Genomic DNA, 20,647 nt, shown 5'->3' on the forward strand with positions numbered 1-20,647 from the left:
AGTATTCCTACAGGAGATTTTCCCATTTTTTTCCTACCCCTAAAATAAGTGTGGTTTACTAACAGCCGAAAATCGAAAAAAGCTATTTTCTCCAAAATGGTTTTAACAATTTTGTTTATTTTTCATTAATCAATATTTAATTAACAACCCTATATTGCAGTATCAGATATTTCTCTTAGAAAAATTTACGAGGGGTAGTTTATTCTTGGAGGTGACTTTTTCTCGACGATGTTCTCAGAAAGGACACTGGCAAATTTTGTACACACTTCATAAACAAATATTTAACCTTGCAGCATGGTATAAGTCAATTGACCTGTAGTAGCTTATTCTTGGAGTTGAATTTATTTCCAGTGAGTTTCTCAAACACGACCAGTTGGCAACACTGTATCTCGACAACGAAGCTGAACTCGAAAACTGCAAGAGGGCTATTTGTCTCCTTTTGATGTCTGGAATCATTTCCCGAAGTTTGTGGACATCTTTCAGGTTCACCCTTAATGAAGCTTCTTTTCGAAAAGTTAACTATTAACTTTAGACATTGTTTATTTTTTAAAAAAATCACAAATGCCGTTATTAATTTTAAGGCAGAGAGCTACTTCTGAGAGAATAGATCTTGAAAAATAATTTTAAAACTTAGACTTTTGTTTTCGAGACATTCCAGACAAGACGAGACATTTTAAAAGCTATTTCGTGTCCAAAACATTTGTTACGTCTTCTTTTGGATGTCACAAAGCGCGTCTCGTCTCTTTCTCGAGACATGTCTTATCTCGTGCGCATTCGTTAACACTTGGGAAGGATTATCTTTCTACTCTAAGCATTGTTTTTATAATGGTTGCATATTTATGATAATTGCCGTCAACATAAATTACAGTTCTTTCAGTTGAATTAATTGTTTATTATTATTATTGAAATTAAAATTAAATGGAATATCTAGTTTAACGTTGCACGATTATGCACCTACGTCAAGGGAGAATGATGATGAATGAAATGATGAAATGAAGAAAGTGGGAGGAAAATGGAAAATTCCAAGAAAACCCATACCCATGCACATGGTATTTGTCTACCTCAAATTTCACTTGGCGCGAAGTGGAGTCGAGCCACGGACCCCATGAATGCTCTATTATTATTATTATTATTATTATTATTATTATTATTATTATTATTATTATTATTATTATTATTATAGTAATAATTGAAGTGAGCTTAACGAGTTTCAACCGTCCGACTCAACCAATGTTTGGGTGCCTGTTCGTTCGTCTACTCCATGACAACTTTTCATAAAAGACATTTCCTTTTAATGAAACTAGTAAGTGCCTTTTAGCTTTGAGAAGTAACTATGCTTGGAATTTGAAATCTGCAAAATATAAGAGGTAAAATTAACCAAATGGTCCAAGTTTACACTAATGTATACAAAACAATTTTGCAATATCAATTACGTGAATCTTGTCCCATAAAGAAGCCGAAACCCCTACACCAAAGAGCCCTCCGAGATTTGATAATTGTCCACAAGGACTGAAATTGTCATTTGAAGCCAAGACTTTAATATGAAGCCAATAATTTCTTTAAAATAGACGAAAAATTCGAAAGTTATAAGCATTTTTATATTTTTGCCTTTTTCCATAATGGAGCCGTAGCACACTATACTGATGAGCCCCCCCGACTCCAGGATTTGATCATTCTCCATCGGACTGAAATTGCCATTTGGAACCAACACTTTAATACGAAGCCCAACAATTCTTTAAAATAGACGAAAAATTCGAACGTTAGAAACATTTTAATATTTTTGCCTTTTCTCATAAGGGGCCCGTATTAGCCTACACTGAAGAGCCCCACGAGATTTGATCCTTGACCACTGGGACTGAAATTTTCATTTGAAACCAAAACTTTAATATGAAGCCAAAAATTAAACTTTTACATCAATTTAAACTGACTGGGTTCCAGTTCACCCCACTATTATGTTTAGTTTAGTAAAGTGGTAATTTGTGACAGCTTCACATCATCAAAAGAATCTTTCACTACCCTCCCTCCCAGAAGTTAGTGCTGGATCCGCCACTGGATTCAATAGACATTTTTCCTATTCTTTTTATCACCTTGTTGGGGCTCCCTCGTACAAATAAAGAAGCGGTAATATTACAATCAAGGGGCGCTATATATTAGGTATTTCTTTAGTTACCTACCCCTAACCGCACAGGGCCATCTTTGGTAGAATAAAAAAATGCTACGTGATATTCCAATCATGAAAGGGGAGAGGATGCTGTAAATATATTTCTTATTCATTTTGTCTACCCTGCTTATGAGAAATTACTTTCTGTTGGAAGGGTACTGAAATGAGAGGGGCAAAATAAAACGCCGTACCCCCTCCTACATGGTTGTTCAAATAATTACTAAAGAAAGCACTTTAGACTAAGATATCTAAGATTTAAACTAAGAAACTAAGATATCCTTACATTATGTAAGGATGGCATATTCAGGATTATTATTATTATTATTATTATTATTATTATTATTATTATTATTATTATTATTATTATTATATGAATGTTTTTGGAGCACCGAAATTTTGTGAGACGAACAATGGAATGTAGAGGTTTAAGATGGGTGGTCACAGGGAGGAAAAACCAGATTTTTTTTTCTGTCTGACTCTCTAACGTGAAGATTATGTGCTGATGGCAAGAAGTATCATCATTCTACAATAGGTAGCTTTTACGTAGAATATCAATTACTTGAGATTTCCTCCTTCGAGCTACTTATCTCATGTGGTAAATGCAAAACAATTTCAATTTAATACAAATACATTGTAAAACTTTTCCGTAATTAAACATCTAGGGAAAATTAAACATTTAATAGGGAAATCTGTTATCAAAATATCCAAACAAGTAGATAGAAGACTATCTAGTGAGAAATATTGTGAAACTTTATAAAATTTTCCAAATTAGGATTAACATTTACTGGGAAACAACGCGCCAGCGAGCATTACGTATAGTGAGCAGTGAGCACAGGGGAAATAATTACTAACCTTTTTGCAAACAAAATTAGGGATGGTAATGCAAGTGCGACAACGACATTTTTTCTTTTTTTTTGGTATCGTCATGAATTTTACACATATGTTACAATTTGATTCTTGCCCACATAAAAAAAAATAAGATAACCATAATAATAAAAATGACAACGTCACTTCCATCTGGATTAGAACCCGCTACCTTCGGCATACAGACTAGTTGCTTTAACCAACTGAGCTATTTGTTTCCTTACGTTAACTGAACCTGTTCTACGGTAAAGACGATTTTTCATTACGGTCGCGCTACCAATTCGTCCTTTTCCATAGACGATTTCCACTTTTTGCTCTATCTTTACGTTAATACGTGGCATATATTCATATATTTGGAGTTTGCAGATAATGCACGAAATAAGACATATCAGAAATATTTCGTTAAAAGTTTCGTTTGTAGATTTTATCCACATTTCTCTCAGTGACATAGATGTCGCTGCTTCGTGTTGAACTGCAGAATTCCCTCGCGTTCTTGAAAATTTCCCACTTTAGCAGAGTTGGTACTTCTCGAGATTTCTGTCGATTTAATGTTTTTTGCTTCTAATTTATTTATTTTAAGCTAATATCTAACACAAATATTAAAAACGGGTTTGTTATTAACCTGTCCTGCTGGGGAAACCTTCCGAAATTTCGAACATATAAAGAAAACAGAGATATTTTCAAAAAATTTCAAAATAAAGAGACGCGTCATTTATTTTGCTCATGGTAGTACATGCATTGTTTTGGTATATTCATTGTTCTGGAATTATATACTTCTTGTACATTGAATATGAACATGAAACTTGTAATTCTTCTCAAGTGAAGATGCTGTTTTATAATATAGTACTTACAGAGCAATGTACCCATTCCAAGAAGTTACACTACGCTATGCTACAAATGCAAAATAATTATCTATATGAGAAAAAGCAAAAAGGCTACTACTCACAGCAAAAAATATGTAGAAGGAATTTTCTTCTACATGCAACAGGTAGCGCTTTCGGAAGATGCTACTTCCTTCTTCAGCCTGTAGTATACTCCAAAAAGGATAAAAAACATGAAGAAAGGTTAAAATGACTAAAACGTTAAGATATATATATAAATGTCAAACATTAAAACACACGGGAATAGAATCTCACTGACATTGTACACTCATTTTTCTATTCTTTCTATTCCCGTGAGTTTTAATGTTTGACAGAAGATTTTTTTTTTTACATATCCTAACGTTTTAACCATTTTTAACCTTTCTTCATGTTTTTTATCCCTTTTGGAGTCTACTACAAGCTGAAGAAGGAAGTAGCATCTTCCAAAAGCGCTACCTGCTGCATGTAGAAGAAAATTCTGCTACATATTTTTTGCGGTAAGTAGTAGCCTTTTTTGCTTTTTCTCATTGAATATAATCACCGCTCGCAATATTGTGATATAGAATTATCTATATATTCATTTAGCTGAAAAGTTAAACAAAAATCTGATTTCTAATCGAAAGATCAGGCAACATTTCATCGCATAGTTTTCCTTGTTTGGGCTTGTTTTCGGTACTATCATAACTGTTGACCAACAACTATGTGAGTTTAAGCGGATTGCTATCTGCTTCTTCACTTTTATCCAATACCAGTCTGCCTATGCTTTGAGGGTGTTCTTTTGGAAGCTTATTAAGTAAGAATTTCTTTTAAACTATAAATGTCTTTCTTCCGATATACTTCATGGTAACTTCCAATGTGTATTTTACCATTTGTTTACAATAGATAATATGCTCTATAGCAGATAATTACTTGCCAAACCCTACTGATGCAAAGAATAAAATATAAATGCATATCTCATGACGAGAGAAAAGAAGCTAAACTAGATACCTGGAGGTACAGGTCCACATGTCGGCAATACGAAGTGCCCTGTGGGATTTTGAACTTTGTCCCGAAGGAAAACAGATACTCGCACCCGCAGATCATGTAGGTAGTTCAAAATAGCGTATCTCACAGTCTGCAGCTCTCCAAATTGCATACCAGCATATGTCTAAAAATAAAACATTGAAGAAAAAAATGCTATTAGATTTATGTTAGCAGTTATTTGCTCAAAATTATTATAATTAGACTAACAACGTATTAGACATAAATAAACTGTTAAGAAACTCACCTAATGCAGCCTACTGTGGAACTGACCTAATTGTTTCAACGGACAACCTACGCTTTTATCGATGGTAAAGACTTAAGCTGTACAACATATCAAATTATGGAGCTGCCTCCAACGCATCAATACGGAAAACTATATAATACAGATGAAATGGCAGGACTCTTGAATCCTTAAACTGAAGATAAAGATATATTGTGATTGAACTTTTAAACATAGGAATAAGTACACTTCTGAAGAAGTTTCTTAAAAAACAAAGTTTCTTCGTTGTTTAGAAAACTACAAATTCATATTTTTTCGGTTACAACTTAGGAAGAATTGTGCAGTCACTAAACTTTGTACTGAGTTCCCTCATATACTAAAATATAAAAATCAACGAATTCTTTAAATTTTATCTTTGTTTTAGATTTAAAATTTCCAATTATTGTTCCTTTCAGAAGTCTATACTGACCCACATATTAAAATTTTAATCACAAATTATTTTTATCTTCAGTTCAAGATTTTTCAAGAGTTCTACATTTCACTTGTACGTAGTTTTCAGTATTGATGAGTTGGAGGCAACTCCATAAAGTAGGTGGAGGTTGTCCATTGAAACAATTTGGTCAACTGAGCAACAAGAACGCTTTTGGTGAGTTTCTTAACATATTAAATACAGGTCATTATTCTTGTTAGTCATACTATACAAATTAGTAAGTCATACTACGTAAATTAGTGCCCCCTCTTCGAACATAAATAAAAATAATTCTTTAATACTGCTCAAAGAATCTAATATTAAAAATGAGCTATTTTTATACTAGGTAAATACCAATTATAGATAAAAGTAATCTACGTAAGACATGAAATGATACAGAAAAGTGTAAGCAAAAAATTTAAGTAGGTAAAATGACACACAAATTTGTTAATATCCATTTATTATTACAATTATATTTTTTATACACACGCACTGTACTACAGATAGTTGTTCAGTAAATGATTTTTTAAATTTAATATTGAAATACCTGAGAACAGTACATTTTAGCTTCATGGATGAAGATTAGAAAACGGGGCAGGGACAGTGTAACTACATAAAAAAAATATTTAAGTAAGCATTCTTAACATATTTATCACAGACATTACAACTTGTATCGAAAATTCTACAAGAATTGAAAAACAAAAGCGAAATGATTTGCAAAAGATAAATACCAGTAAATAGAGAATCATATATTTAAAGACATCTTAGCGTATCAACTACTCTCACTTCCTCTGCAGATGGTGATTACAGGATTTTAGCAACCGAAATATTATCTTCAATGTCATATCTAGACCACAGAGGTAAGAATCTTATTGTAATAATAAGTGTGATAGGCGTATACTAACAAAGCAACACGTTTAGTTTCAGCGAATGAAGTTTTGTATGTACTTTGTTTATTATTAGTACAACTGACACGTGAGAGTTTGCTGTGAACTATATACCGTAAATACGCGCTTTTGAAGGGCATTTTCTGTATCGCGTAATTTGCGCACGCGAGGATTTGACAGTGATTTCTAAGGTAAGAAACTTCTTAATAAATTTTTTAATGTTATTTTTCTACAAATTTAGAATTAGTTGTTTGTTGTCAATTCTTGCTACAAAGAAAACGTGTACCGGTATTTTCATGTTATTTTGACTGGGGAAAAAAATTAGATGATCTTCACTGATGTGGCTAATTTTTCTCCCGCATAATTTACGCACCCTTGTTTCAAAACAACTTTTTTCGTCTAAAAAAGTGCGAAAATTACGCGAGTAAATACGGTATTTTTTTTTTTTTTAGATTCTCCCATTTTCTCACTTTCTCCTTCTTCCATAACATTTTCTTATATTTATCATCCGTCTTATTTAGTCTACAGAACATAAATGCGAGCCGTATAACGATTATTTTATTTCATTCAACAGACATATGTGTTTAACTAAGTCAATGCGTAAACGAAAACACAAGGGACCAAACTCACACTTAATATTATTAACCAGCGTCAATAACCCGCTTCGCTGGGTTAAAATAAGAAAAATTAGTTATATGTTCCGTTAGTAAGTCACTTTTCACTATTACTGAAGCACTCTCTGATATTGGTCATTTTCGATCATATATATATATATATATATATATATATATATATATATATATATATATATATATATATATATATATATTGAAATGATAAAAACTATCGCAGGCCGAACTTCGTCTATGTTGAAAATTTGATCGAGATCGATCGGGTGGTTCAAGAGTTATGAAGTCACAAACATAATCACTTTCAATTTTATATATATAGATAATAACATAGATTATTAAAAATAAAGGTTTGCTTTGCCAGATTATACGTAGGTTCAATACCAGAATAAGCAATAAATTTTGACAAGAAAATGTATTGGAAATATTAAAGAGCTAACGGAAATCAACACTAACTTTATGTACTATAAACCTATATATATATATACTTCTATTGGTATTGTTTAAATTATACGTAGTTTCAATACCAGAATAAGCAATGTAAGTCAATAAATTTTGACAAGAAAATGTATTGGAAATAATAAAGAGCTAACGGAAATCAACACTAACTTTATGTATTATATATATATATATATGTAACTTTATGTACTATAAACCTATATATATATTTCTATTGGACTTCAATTAAGTTAGAAAGCTGTACAAAAATGCTGGTTTTACTTACTTTCATGAACATCATGTATGTTGCATCAACTTGTTTCTGAATTGACGAAACCGAGACGTAACTTCTGATTGCGTCCATATGATTTAACGTGATGAGTAGAATGTCCATAGGACGCGGAGCCATGAATATTTGGTACTTAAAAGCCATTACCATAAGGTCATAAAGCTATAATAAGAAGTAAATAAATACATACATAAATAAAAAACGAGGGAATTAAAATACATTTACGCATGATAGTAAACAGCAAGCTTTCACTAAAGAAAGATAACTATCTGTGACTGCAAACTTGTTATTCAACCCACCTCTGGTGCATTGGGTCCTGGGTTCAAACCCTGCTCCCGCCAAGTGAACATTGTGGTGGACAAACACCGTGTGCGTGGGTTTCCTCGGGGTTCTCCCGTTTTCTCCCACTTTCTTCATTCTACCATTTCATTCATTTCTCATCATCACCGTCTCCTTTAGCCTAACCGGCATAAACGTTGGACGTAAAACCCAAATATTTCATTTCATTTTATTTATTATTCAATCACCCTGTGACAATATCTACAAAGATATATAGAATAGTGGTTACATTGCCACATTTGGGGTTCGACTGAAAACATATATGCGAATATTGAACTAAATCCAACCACCTATCAAATTGCAATCTAACCATCACTATTCTACATTGTCTACATACGAAATACACGTCCACGAACATGCTTTTTTTTTCTTTCTTTCTTCCACATTTTCTTTTCTTAGGTATTGAATAAGGCAAGGTATAACAAAACAGAACTAATAAGGCTCTGTAATAAAACAGATGTTCACATGTCATCTTCAATTGACATTACTATAAACAAATTGAAATGTAATTTTCTCATAGGTGACAGTTATTTTTGACAAATAATAATAATAATAATAATAATAATAATAATAATAATAATAATAATAATAATAATAATAATAATAATAATATAATATAATCTACAGATAATGTAAGAACATATGTCGTTATAACGTATGTTCAATATTTTGGTGCGTCTCTGTGTAAATTATGCACCCTTGTCAGGACGGTACGTGACGTTTGGGCGCGAAGCCATTTGGGCGCCAGACGTTTGGGCACGAGTTAAATTAAAAAGTCATGATGTTAGGCGCTGAGTACTAAGTTCGAATCAAGATATCACAAGGTGTCTACTGTAGTGGAAGTCCTTGAATTATACCGGATTTTGTTTTACATACTAGAAATACTGGAATTTCAATATTCTAAAAACTGAATTAACAATTAAATTTTGTAAATTTAAGTTTCAACCAAAGTTAAGCGTGCTTTTTAGTTGATAACTTTCAAGTCAAAGGTAAGTAGACCAGACTAGATATGATTGACTGCATTACGTACATAGTGAGCCTATTCCATTTAAAAAACTTAAAACAGGACTTTTACTGTAGTTATGCAATAAGTGTGAATGTCAAACACATTTCTAGTGGCTAAATAACCAATATATGTACACTTAACAATTATTTTTCACTTTGAAATCGTTTTTTTTTTCTCCTTTCGCCACTTTCTTTAATGCAGATTAAATGTTTACAATGGGACGAAAAAAAGTGTGTTAAGTTTTGATTTTTATATTGGAATGTTAATAAAAAAAAAAAAAGTGATACCAGAAATACGGCATACTGCAGTTCCCAAACTCAATGTCTTACACACCCTGTATTAACATCTTTCCCTCAACTCGATTAGGATTTAGGATTTTTAGATTTCTGGGCTCTCGGCATCTAAGGCCATTTAGCCCGTCATGTTTGAGGGGGCACACTATCCGGGGAAAGGGAAGGAAGAAAGGATTGGGGAAGGAAGGAAGCGGCCTGGACCTATAAATTAGGTACCACCCCGGCATTTGCCTGGTGTGAATGAGGAAAACCCAAAGAAAATCTCATTCAGGGTGCCTGGCCTGAAAGAGCGTGTTACACTTTTTCCACCGAATGCCCCTACTGGGAATCGAACCCGGGACCGCTCGCACCGAAGGCGAGAGCGTTAGCGACTACTCTGCGCGGGGCCACTTCTCTCAATTCAATTGCGCGGAAATCTTTTATTGGTAGTTCTTTATTGGACTTAAGGAAGAGAAGAATTTGGCAAACGTAATACGAAAGAAAACAAATTTTAATATTCGTATGTATGTAATTATTAACTTTTTTAAAAAAATACAAAAATTAAATCAATATGTTTTAATTAACATTAAGAAAATTATTAACAGTTCGTCTGATTCCTTCATCTCCTAGCTTTCTTATATAATACAAAAATTAGATCAACATTAGATCAGAAGTACAAGAATCATGAACAAGCGAAAAATCAATCCATGACGAGGTTAGGCAACAAATGCCACAAACCTATTAAACTATTTAATTTAGATGAATAAATAAGATAGAGATAGAAAATATACAGATAAATGAGGTGAGATAAAGATAGAAGTGTAGGAAATGTATATATCTTGATTCGCGCTTAGTTTTCAGTGCCTAGCTTACTTTATATGTCGTAAATTGTGATTTTTACTATGTACCTCGCGCCCAAACGGCTTTGCGCCCAAACATCCGGCGCCCAAACGGCAGCGCCGAAACGTCCGCGCCCAAATGGTGGCGCCCAAACGTCCTGTCCCGTGTCAGGATATGCCGAAAAACAAAACTCGGAAGATAATAACCATACTGCTTACCTTATCCATGCTGGCAGAATTTAGTCTCATAATGGAGGCATGAGCGAGATTCTCAAAAAGCGTTCTTAATGCCTGTTTACTAAAAATATCTTGTGGTTTGAATAGTTCTTCGATGAACTTCTTGTTTAACATTGTTCCCACAATATCATTCAAGACTGAAAGAAAGACGATAAACACATATATAAATCAATGAAAGACTGCAAGAATGAAGACCAGAAAAAGAAATGAATGAATGAGTGTAATAGAGAAGCTTCACACAGTTTGGGATAAATATGGAAATGGAACTGATAATTGGTTTAAAAAAAAAAAACTCTCAATAGGGACACTCCATGTAAAATTAACGAAAGGTTTTCGAATGACCCTTATACATTGCAGTGAGTTATATACTGACCGTTATCACCAGTGTGTGGAACAAGCGGAAAACTCAAATAGTTGAGTGGTGAAACGGTTTCGAAATTACATCCTCCACCCCCTCCTCCAATCACAGAATTCTATAGCTGTAAAAATTTGAAAAAATGGCTTTCTGAGAAAACCAAATTCAAAATTTTTATTTTTTCAAAAAGGAGTAACAGTATGGCTCAGTAACAGTACCAAAATCAGTTAATAACAGAATTTGAAGCATAAGAAATGTCAGTTGTAGTACAATCTACGTGATCTATGAACAAGATTAAAAATATGTGGCTGGCGCACGAGAGAATTAGATAGTATGGTAGTTAAAAGTGCCGATACGGTAACCTCAGTTAATTCTCAGTTTGCAATACATTTTCACTCTTTAAACTTCATCGTAAGCTCGCCTAAAGTATTCTATCAGTTATATTGAGAATACAGTGTATAAACGATAAACTGCTTTTCTAGTATTTTCCATAATTACATTGAACGAGAGAAAAAAAATGTTATAATGTCCTCAAAAATGGCATACAGAAGTCATAATATTCCCAAGAATAAACTAGGAGAACAAACTGTAATCTATAACATAAGCTGAACAATAAGTTTGCTGTATTAGCAGACCATGTATTCTTACTACAATTTCAGTGAAACGATGCACTATTATGCACCTTCTCACTATTATTGGCAGCTTATTACAGTATTATTCGCTCTCAAACACGTAACTTTTGAAATATTTTCGTTCCATGTGAAGGTGTTCTCAAATTATTTCGATATCGTGATTGAGTTTCACAGTTTCGTACGCAAGTCATTCCTCACAGGAATGAATATTGAGGTGGCGGTGGCCTAACGGTACTATATTCATTTCTAGTGCATGAAGTCCCTGGTTCGATCCTACCTCGCGCCAAGTGAGTTTAGTGGCGGGCAAACACATTATGTGTAGGTTTTCTCGAGGGTCTTCCATTTCCTTCCACTTTCTTTATTTCACTATTCATTAACACTCACTATCACCGACTCCTTTAGCCTACATGACATAGTCGTGGAACGTAAAATTGAAAATTTTAACTTTATTTCATTTAATAGGAATGAATACCTCATTTAAATACATTATATATATCTTAACAATCGCTAGACTTCCTTCTCATTTATCACTGCTTAAAAAATTATCACAAGTTTTTTTTTTTTTTAACTCACATAGTCTCATATTTCCACTTTTGTACTCATTTGCCAAATGTGGTATTACTTGCTGAATCTCCACAATAAATTAAAAAGCACTAATCAGGGTTATGAAAATCTTTGCAGTGCACTTGAGAGATCTTCTCAATTTCTTTTCCCAAAACCTTCAAAACAAAATTTGTCGTATTTTCGTAACCAAAGTCGATGATTTCCAGCCGAAGTACTGAGGAAATTATATTTGCTCACATAGACAATTAATGCTGAAGTAAACTTTGGAACCTCTTCTAAATAGGTATCTATATGAAGTATATACAGGGGATAGACAAAATATCTAAAAACATTTCATACAGGACACGTAAGTTTGGCCCTCCACTGTACAACAGGTGTTGCGGTTGCCGATCGTTTTTTATTTTCAATGCCTCATGTGAACCTTCCTCTTCCGTCAGCAGTAACCAGCTCACCTGTGAGTGTCGTGGTGTGAAAGTAGGGCGGTAAAATGGGCGACCTGACAGACTTAAAAAGAGGTATGCTCGTTGGTGCCCGTCTGGTTGGAGCTTCAGTGGCAACAGTGGCGAACATAGTGGGGGTATCGAAAGGCACTGTGTCCAATGTCACGAGGGCATACACAATTCATGGGCAAACGACGTCTGAAAGCACAACAGTGGTCGAAAATCAATCCTGTCAGATAGGGACCGAAGGGCATTAAAACGGATTGTAGCAGCTAAAAAGAAGACCACTGCAATGGAAATTACATTCCAGCCTACTCAATTCCAGCCTACAGAACCCGGTTTCATCGAAAACAATGCGACGGGAACTTCATAAAATGAAAATTTGTAACTGGCAGGAGTTCCTATTGTTATGATTTTGCCTATTGTTGTTATTTCTACTATTATTATTCCTCCTTTCATTATTGGTACTATTGTTTCGCCGATTCCTAGAATTATTGTTCTTTCGTTCAGGTCTCGTGTTAGAATTATCGCGCGAGTTGCGATTCCTGTTTCGTTCCTCACTATTTCTCTGATCACGTGATCTCGAGGGTCGGTTCCTATTATTTCTATTATAGTCATGTCGCGTACGACCTCGGTTCTGATTCCTATCAATTTTCATATTATTTACACGCTGATCCTGGTACTTTTGATTATTACTCTTATTATACGAAAAATTTCGTTGGTTACTTTGGAAACTGAAATTTTGATTACCATTATAATTATTACCCTGCTTGTATCTTTCTTCTCTACGACTTTGCTGAGCATGTAAAGTTTCTAATTTTTGAATTGCGGCCAAAAACTCCCTGATATTGTTACATGAATGAAGAAAGAGTTCAGTTTTAAATCTATTAGGCAAAGTCTGTATTACATCTGTAAGTATGAGAAATTCAGGCAATTGCGATGTCAATTCACGAAGTTTATTGAATTGATCTAGCGCGAAATCATGTACGGAACTATGTACCTTGGGATCGAACCTAGTACTCTTACAGGTGGATAGCCTGTGTTGTACTGTAGCTTTTCCCGCGAAAGCTTCAATAAGTGCTTGTTTGATTTGATCATAGTAAAGTCGTCTTTCCTGATACTGTACCAACTTAACGAAACTCCTTGCAACAAATGTGGAATGAGTTTAAACAGAGCTTTATCGGAAAGGTTGGCTAATTGAGCTGTAAGCTCTAGCTTTTGCAAATAATTGTGAATTGATTCACTGGAAGGATCACCCTGAAATTTAGGAAAACACTGAATTTCCTTAAGCATGACATCGTCTTTTAATTTCGTATTTTTTCTCTGGCGATTAGTGAAAGTAACATTTTTGTCGCGCTTGCGCCTTCGGTCACATACAACCTTGATTTCTGAATCATCACTTGCACTATCACTACTACTGGTGTTTTTACACTCCGAATAAGCCGAATCACTATAGTGCCTATTTCTAACTTGTCTGGGAGTATCTGCTTCTACTCGGGGTTCGAATTCTGACGCTCTATTTTCGGTACTTTCTACTCTCTGGGCGAGTTCTACCATATCACGCCTAATTTCTTTTATGTTCTTATCTATTGCCCGTATTTCGGCGCGACATTCTGCATTAGATTCACTTTTTACCTTCATATTATAATCTATTAGTTTCGCTTCTTCATATACCATTTTAATGTCTTTACCTTGCCTTTCTACGCGTTCAGAAATTTCCTCAATACGGTCATGCATCTCATCTAATTTATCGATTGTATGTAAACTAACGCAGCGTTCCTTATTAGCCTGACACACATCTCGGGCTGATTCCAACTGGCCTTGGAGGGATTGTGTGTGTTCGTGCAAGCCTCCTAAATGATTCTGAATTTTACTGACTTTTGTTTGTATTTGTTCTACACGATGACATGTTTCTTCAGTCTGTTGCCTGATTTCGACGCTGGTCTGTGTGGCGAGTTCGACTGCCTGTTTAGTACTATGACTGACTTCGTGAAGCTGGTCATGAATCTTAAGTGTTATGCCATCGTACTTTTGTTCGAGGATTTCGTGCCTACGTTTACTTTCGGCTTCTACAGTCCTAATACTCTCCTCTAATCTTTCGTTATTTTTGCGACATTCTTTTTGCACGGCGTCTAACTTCTGACCTAATTCGCACTTGAACTCGACAAAATTTTCTTTATTCTCATCTACTTTTCGTTCTAATCTAGCAAAATTCTCATCGTTTTTATCTGCTTTTTGTAAAAGTAAATCTAGCTTAGTAGCCAAGTCTACTTCCTTGTGTGCCATCTTGAACAAGATAAAGCCTAAAACATACAATTAGAATAAAATGAACTATCACAAAAACATATGACTAAAATCACCTGAAAAAGATTTTTTCTTTTTTTTTTCAGATTACTGGTTCTCAGCTGAAAAAGAAATGATGTATTAAAATATTGATCTTACAAGTATATTCGAGCACCAACGGTCTCGATTCGGGTCGGTAGTTCGGGCGTCATTTATTTGTAACCGCTTCGTGTAATCAGGTCGCTGTTCGTGGTTCGTGGTCCTACCAATAAGTATCTTCCTGATACTTGAACTTACCTGGACAGGACGATGAAGGACCTCTCCAAGAAGAGATTACAAACTGTTTCCAAATCGCTCGTCGGTCTCAATAATGAGATGAGCATTAGGCGCCGAGAGGTTCGGGTGTCTCGTCTCGAAAACCTCACGGACGATCAGATGGTCATCCAGACCATAACGCACACAAATATCACTCATACAAACAACGAAAACACACTGGATTAAATGACACTATACTTATTTATTAGAACACTATCATATAAAAAAAAAAATAGCGAAGAGGAATGAACACAACACTGAACACTGAATATGGATAATAATTTTCGTTACTGAAAACACACTTTGCCTTTTCAGTGCGCGATAGCCCTTTAAATATATAAGATTATAATTTGGATTTCACGGTAAATGCTTCTCTCACACCATTGACACACTTGGGAGATTAGCACTGGGGAAAAGTTGTCTGGATTGTCCCACGATGAATCCAGTTGCTGCGCCAACAACCATGCAGCGTAAAGATGAGTCTTCAGCAAACAAAACAAGAAATCATCCAAAGTAGAATGCTGATGTTGGAGGGCTTATATAACTTATATAACTTTTTAGCGCACTAGGTTTGTGAACCTGGGACTTCACTAGTTGGGGCTAGCCGTAAGAAAACGTCCTTCGCCGGCTAGTAACTTGTGCCCCTTAACACAACTTATATTTGAAGCTCGACGCGAGATGCGTGGTTACGGCTTCCAGACCTGGAGTCAAACTCCCTGAGCACCGAAGCTCAAGGTACGGGTTGCAATGGCCAACTGAAAGTGTTGGCAGTTCATTTCAAAAATCACTTAGTTAACTCACCTGTATGCACATACAAACAGAATATAGAAAACGATTTATGTTAATTTTAGTCAACTGCCCATAATGCACTAGACACGGCGATAACTTTGGCGTGAGAAAGTACAGATAATGAACTACGAAACAAAGCAGTTGGTGCCACTTTGGTTGCTGAACATCTGGTCAGCCCGTATTTCTCTAATCTATTATAATGTTTCCATAAGCGATTAAAGAAAGCACTTAATTCAGTTCCCAATAACTATAGAATATATACTGTGCATATAATGAGTCAGGGAGAAACACTGAAATGGTTCGTCACTAGCTGAAATGTTCTCACTAAAAGCAATGTTTTAAATATATATATGAGAAAACGATGAAAGACTTCTTTGTCCAATTGTGTGGGAAAGAAGCAATTCCCACCAAAGAAAGAACTTATATGCGTTGCAGAATAAAGTATAAATCGAAAAAAATAGTCACTGTCTTTACGAAATATACAGAGTGTCCACAAAAAATCCTTCTATAACCTGGTAGCGGTTATAAATTCATGGGAGGGCCGCTATCGCCAAATCCCTGGTCACAATAGTAAATGCGAAGAGGCATATCCAGTGGTGCAAGGACCACAAGGAGTGGACTAATGAGCAGTGGAAACACGTAATGTGGTCCGATGAATCGATCTTCACCTTGATTCCAACAACCGGATGTGTTTACGTATGGAGAACACCGTCGCAGGCCTATGATACAGACTGTCTGCTCCCAACTGTTCTATTACAGGGGGGGGGGTTATGTTACAGTATGGGCAATGACATCATGGTTTTCTGCAGGTCCCATCATAGCCCTGCATGGAATGATGAATGCTATGGCATATGAGGCCATTTTGGGGGACCAGGTTCTAACCATGGCTCAAATATTGTTCCCTGATGGTGATGACATCTACCAAGATGATTTGGCACCCTGTCATGCTGCAAAAACGGTGAAATCATGGTTTGAGGAGCATGACCAGGAGCTATCACACCTCCTCTGGGTCCCACAATCACCAGATCTGAACATCATTGAGCCATTGTGGTCTGAGTTAGAAAGGCGTGCTCGGTCTCATTACCCTCCACCAGCATCCCTTAAGAAACTGGAGCACGATTCAGGAGCTGTATACGTCCATTCCACGTTGGATCCAAGCTGTTTTGTACACAAAAGGAGGCCCCACACCATACTAGGTATGATTTTCACACTTTTGAAAACGTTTTACGGTTTTTTTGTTCAACCCCTGTATATACATCAATACTTCGACTGGAAATCGACTTTGATTACGAAAATACGACAAATTTGTTTTGAAGGTTTAGGGAAAAGAAACTGACAAGTTCTCTTAACTGTATTGCAAAAATTTTTATAACCCTGATGAGTGCTTTTTAATTTATTGTGGAGATTCAGCAAGCAATACCGCATTTAGCAAATGAATACAAAAGTGGAAATATGACTGTGATTTCAAAAAAATACTCGTGTTTTTATTATTATTATTATTATTTTTATTAAAGCGATGATAAGTGAGAAGGAAGTCTAGCGATTGTTTAAAAAAAAAAAAAACTGAATTCGACATTTCAACGGATTTATACTTTTATGGTCACTTCATGTCGAGAAAGTGACTTGTGAATGCCCGTCTGACTGTTCATCTCGGTATGTACACACGCTTGAAGTTCATAACGCTCAACACATCCGAACCAAACTTTAAACCTATGGTTTTTATAAAATTGTATTTTTTTTTTTCGTTGATTTTCTTCTGAATCTCCTAAATAAGAGTAGTTTAACGGAAAGTCAAAATCGAAAATTGTAATTTTCTTAAAACTAACGATTTTGTGCATCTTTCATACATCAATATACCATTAACGCTTTATATGATATAAGGAATTTAAAGAACATAAGAAACGTGTATGTTTAACATTTGTCTTCACGGAACATAGAAATGAGTGTTAAAAATATACGTACTAATTTCTTTGGGAAAATTCGGAATGAGTAGTTTACTCTTTGAGACGTGGTTACAATTTTGTCCGTTATTCGTAAATAAATATTCATTCGCAACATTAAAATAAGACAGCCATTTATCTTGAATAAATCTGCAAGAAGTACTTACTCTTAGAAGTGAGCTTTTAAGGATAATTCTCAGAAACGGTTCTGGTTGGAGTATATTTTTCTAATGTTATATATATATATATATATATATATAAGGTTTGAAAAATCCATACGCCTGCTCGCCAATGGCGAGTACTTTTTTTTTTTTTTTTTTTACATTTGGCGAGTAAAGTCCGATCAATCAAAAACGCGAATTCAAGAATAGATAGCAACATCACTCTTTTTTTCTTTTTAATTTTATTTGTAAGAGACATGCCAATAAACAAAATAAAAATGTAGTGATACGTCTGCTGTGTCGCAAAGTGATTTTTGTTTATCTTGGCAGAACGTTCTGGCTAGATCTTTTCGCAGGCGAATACTTGCAAGCAAGATTTTTCAAGTCATATATATCCGAAATAAAACCGATGCTTCCTTTATTGAAGACGGCATTCAGAACGGTCCTTTTAATGTTAAAATGTCGTGGTCAGTGCTTTAACAACACCAATAGTTATGTCGTCAGAATACAGGGTTTGTCCGGAAAGTAATAGGACTGAGTAGATTTAAAAAAAAAAATATTGAGCCAATCGTTACAATTCTTTAAAAACTTTCAAAATAGGCTCCTTCTGCGTCGATGCAGCGCTGCCAGCGCGATTTCCAAGCATTGAAGGCGTCACGGAAGTCATTCTCCGGAATAGCCTTGAGAGCCGCGGTGCAAGCTGCTTGGATCCCCTCTGTCGTCTCAAAATGCTTGCCTTTAATCGGGCGTTTCAGGCGAGGAAACGAAAAGAAGTCCGGGGGGCCACATCTGGGCTGTTGGGCGGCTGCGGAAGCGTTGGGATGCCGGCCTTGGTCAGGTAGCTGTTCACAAGAAAGGCGGTGTGAGCCGGGCAGCTTCCAGTCGGCTCCGATGTCTGGTCGGACCCGATTGACCCTTCGTTTGAGTCTCTTGAGCATTTCAACGTAAAACTTGACGTTGGCGGTTTGTCCAGGAGGAACAAATTCATGGTGGACGATGCCTTTGATGTCAAAAAAGACAATGAGCATCGTTTTCACTTTGCATTTGCTCATTCTTCCCTTTTTTGGGCGAGGAGACGCCGGCGTGTGCCACTCGGAAGATTGCCTCTTTGTCTCGGGATCATACTCAAAGATCCATGATTCGTCACCTGTGATTACGTTATTCAAAAATTGGGGGTCACTTTCACACATGTTCAAATTTTCTTGGCACAATTCCACTCGCCGCAATTTCTGGTCGTCAGTGAGCACTTTTGGGACAATCTTCGCGCACACCTTGCGCATGTTCAAATACTCCGTCACAATTTCATGAACCACAGTTTTTGGTAAATTTAATATCTGGGCAATTAAACGAATACTTAGTTGACGATCTGAGTTCAAAACTTCGCGCACACGAGTCACATTGTCGGTGTTTGTCGAAGTCGAAAGTCTTCCAGCACGGTCTTCATCGGCGACCTCTTCCCGGCCCTCCGAAAAGGCCTTGTGCCACCGAAACACACCACTTCTTGCTAAAGCATCATATGGGTAAGCCTGCTTGATCATATCAAACGCCTCTGTCACAGATTTACCGAGTTTTACACAGAATTTAATCGCGTACCTCTGCTCTAACGAACGCTGCATTTTCGGCTTGCACCACTCACAGAAACACGTCGCGCGAAAAAGCCTGTCCTGACTCTCCGTGTGCTCGGAGACAACTGACCAGCCGCTCGTTCATTAGCTAGGAACGCCCTCTACCGGATCCAGTCGGTGCGCGCACGCTCCAAAGTACAGTCATGGCGGAATAAAATCAGTCCTATTACTTCCCGGACAAACCCGGTACTTAGAGAACTAAACGTCACATATCTTATCAGTTCTTTTTCTATCGCACTCATTAAATTTTATTAATCCTGATCAATGTCACTGCGTCAGTAGACACAAAAACCTAATATACTTCAATACAGGGTTGGCTGGTTTAAACCAGATGGTTCCCCCCCCCCAAAAAAAAGTTAAACCAAAAAACGAAAAATGTTCATAAACGTGTAAGTGTTTGTAAAATGTTTATGAACACACATTTTGGGTTATCAATCACGTTTCACTCCCGTATATTATTCGTATTATATTGAGGCCTAAATTCCCCATTCATTACTCAAAAATATTATACTACAAAAGCAACTTTTGTTTTTTTATAAGTTTATGCATGTTTGTTTTGTGATTATTTTATAGTTTGTTATTATTGTTATGTAATTGCAATCAAAGAAAAATTCTAAATATTTTTTCGTTTCAATAATGTTTACTATTGATAAAATATTTCGAAATGCCGTACTTTGTGTGTGGGGGGAGGGGGGTCATAGTACAACAGTACGTTGTATATTTATATATTTTTACTACTTGTAAATCCTTATTTTATTAGGGCATAAGATATTTTAAAATGTGTACTAGGCTGATTATGTAATTCGAAGAAGAAAAAGAAAAATGTTAATTATAATATCGATATAAAAAGATATTCAAATGTTTTATATGTTTTTAAATAATAGGATTTTGCAATGTCGTTGTCAGGACAACAATATATAAATAAATGGATTTTTATTTAACGGAGTTGACATTTTAATGGCTCAATAATTTAAAAGAACCGTTCCAAAAGTGATGCCGGAAACCCGGGA

The 20,647-nt window shown here is 35.6% G+C and overlaps 1 protein-coding gene across 1 annotated transcript in view; it reads right to left on the reverse strand.

The window, feature by feature from the left end:
- The window catches only part of OSCP1 (Organic solute carrier partner 1), a 77,889-nt gene that overhangs the window by 50,568 nt on the left and 6,674 nt on the right, over positions 1–20,647 (reverse strand). Inside the window, exons 2-4 of the mRNA XM_081728867.1 lie at positions 10,516–10,670; positions 7,838–8,002; positions 4,873–5,032 (exon numbers count right to left, since the gene is read on the reverse strand). Of these exons, the coding sequence (XP_081584993.1) occupies positions 4,873–5,032; positions 7,838–8,002; positions 10,516–10,670 (480 nt within the window). The remainder of the gene's footprint in view (positions 1–4,872; positions 5,033–7,837; positions 8,003–10,515; positions 10,671–20,647) is intronic.

This window comes from Thermobia domestica, chromosome 10 (assembly GCF_964235325.1).
Source record: "Thermobia domestica chromosome 10, izTheDome1.hap1.1, whole genome shotgun sequence".
Taxonomy (NCBI): domain Eukaryota; kingdom Metazoa; phylum Arthropoda; class Insecta; order Zygentoma; family Lepismatidae; genus Thermobia; species Thermobia domestica.